General features: G+C 42.9%; 1 protein-coding gene across 1 annotated transcript in view; it reads left to right on the plus strand.

Moving 5' to 3' along the window:
• LOC113825357 (uncharacterized) overlaps positions 1 to 2,500 on the plus strand; it is a 4,841-nt gene that overhangs the window by 1,896 nt on the left and 445 nt on the right. Inside the window, exon 2 of the mRNA XM_027378173.2 lies at positions 1,881 to 2,500. This exon is cut by the window's right edge and continues 445 nt beyond it. Within this exon, the coding sequence (XP_027233974.2) occupies positions 1,881 to 2,500 (620 nt within the window). The remainder of the gene's footprint in view (positions 1 to 1,880) is intronic.

The following is a 2,500-nucleotide window of genomic DNA, read 5'->3' on the forward strand; positions in this document are numbered from 1 at the left end:
TAATAATAATAATGCTATGAATAATAATAAGATGATAATAAGAATAAGAATAGCAACAATAGTAATAATAATAACGACGATAATAACAATAACAATGATAATGATAATAACAATAATAATAATCATAATAATAAAAATAATAATGATAATAATCTGAATCATAAAATGATTATAATGGTGATAATAACATCGATAATAATATGAAATTATAACAAATATTTAAATGATAATGACAGTAACATCAGCAATTATGATAACAATAGTATGACATTGATAATAACAATGAAAAAGATAACAACAACAACACCAACAACAACAATAATAATAATGATAATAACAAAGATAATAATGACAATAACAATGATAAGAATTACGATAATGATAATAATGATGATAATGATGTCAATAGTGATGATAATGATCATAATGATAGTCTTCATGATAATAATAATTATGGTAATAAATCATCCACCGAGCTTTCTAACACACACACACACACACACACAGTTACACCCATACACGCACACATATAATCAGACACATGCACAAATAAAGACAGACACACATGCACTTCCTATCAGTTTCACAATGTTTTTTTGTTTGTTTTTTTTATTATTATTATTCTGTTCTGATTCACGATACATATAAGTCTGGCTTCCCTCTATTTTTCGAGGAGAATTCCAATAATACTGACCTATAATGACCTAGAATTCCATTTGTGACGAGGGCTTGGCACTGGGATCAGGACATAAGCACAAGGGTATGAACTAGGATACAATATCTCTAACACTGGCACCCTCATTCACAGCAGATGCCTCCTCGGTGACAAGAGTGCCAGGTCCCTGTCTCTATCTGTATGTCCAAACGCATTTTTATGATCATTCTCTTTCTATTGTCCTCTCTCTCTCTCTCTCTCTCTCTCTCTCTCTCTCTCTCTCTCTCTCTCTCTCTCTCTCTCTCTCTCTTCTCTTCTCTTCTCTTCTCTTCTCTTCTCTTCTCTTCTCTTCTCTTCTCTTCTCTCTCTCTCTCTCTCTCTCTCTCTTTCTCTCTCTCTTTCTCTCTCTCTCTCTCTTCTCTTCTCTTCTCTTCTGTCTCTCTCTCTCTCTCTCTCTCTCCTCTTCTCCCTCCTCTCTCTCTAGCGATATTTTTTTGGGTGATTTTGCCACTATGCAAACAAGTGCAGGAAGGCCACTAGCCGAACATAACCCCTTAACTGCCAAATTGTCTCTTTTACTTGCTTCATTGAATTGTTATCATTTTCTATTCTTGTTATTCTTTTTCGTGATGCTTCCAAACACTTCTTTGGATCTGTACAAGTTGTCGATGTTGACGTGTATTGGGGTTTAGACTCTCAAAATGTGCTTTTTTGGATATTTTATCAGAAAAAGATCGAAAACTTTTTCCTTAGATTTTTATATTCCAAGCATATGTCAGGAATTTTTGGATATTTACTTTGAAAACGAAGGAAACTGGGAAATATGTTACAAACCTCAAACTGTGATGCTGAGATTCCTTTCATTTCTATATTTAGCCTTTTTTTGTGTAATAAAGAGATAATAGATGTTGCAGAAAGTGCACTAGCTTCCAAATTTGTTTTTTGTACCAGGTCAAATATAACGAGCAAAGGAGAATAGCTGCCGTATGATAGCAAACTGCAGGACATGATTGCAACCATGGACTATCATGTTTCGGTTTCATGCTTAATGTAATAATGCCTTCACGCCCTCAGTTCCATGTGTTCCTAAAGAGAGGGCGATTCATGCCAGGCTTTCAGACTCTTGCCAGGTTACACTCCCTTAATACCCGTCTCCCTTCTCCCTTTCCCTCCAAGGTCCACCAAGTATAATGCGTATTCCTTACATTTCCTTCCCGCTCCACAGGCGCACACCCTGCCCGCCCACGCAGCCAGCTCGTGTTCCCCGACGTGCCCGGAGCCCCCCGACAACGTGGGGATTCTCGTCCCCGACCCCACCGACTGCCAGCGCTACTACGTGTGCCTGCAGGACGGCTTCCCCACCGACTTCCCTTTCGAGTGCGAGGACGGCCAGCTGTTTGATTCCGTCAACGCGACCTGCACGGACGAGTTGAACGCGAAGTGCGACCTGTGCGAGCCGACTTGCCCTCTGTACTCGTGTCCTGTTCCCGCCGACGGCATCGTGACGGCAGCAGACGCCAACGACTGCACGATGTACTACCTGTGCGGCATCACCGATGAGCCTCTGCACCTCAAGTGCGAGGACGAGACACCGTACTTCAACGGCGTGGAGTGCGTGCAGGACGAGAGCGCGTGCTGCGACCCGTGCCTCGTCTACTGCAGCGAGGCCCTCACGGAGATCCCCGACCCGACCGACTGCACCAGCTACTACTTCTGCTTCGACGTCGGCTTCCCCGGGCCCGCCGACCGGCACCGCTGCGAGGAGGGCAACTTCAACGCCACGACCAGCCACTGCGACCCCGACGCCTCGTGCGTGCAGCTGCCCCAGTGTTCTGCCGCCGCCCA

The sequence above is a fragment of the Penaeus vannamei genome, unplaced genomic scaffold (genome assembly GCF_042767895.1).
Source record: "Penaeus vannamei isolate JL-2024 unplaced genomic scaffold, ASM4276789v1 unanchor365, whole genome shotgun sequence".
Lineage (NCBI taxonomy): Eukaryota > Metazoa > Arthropoda > Malacostraca > Decapoda > Penaeidae > Penaeus > Penaeus vannamei.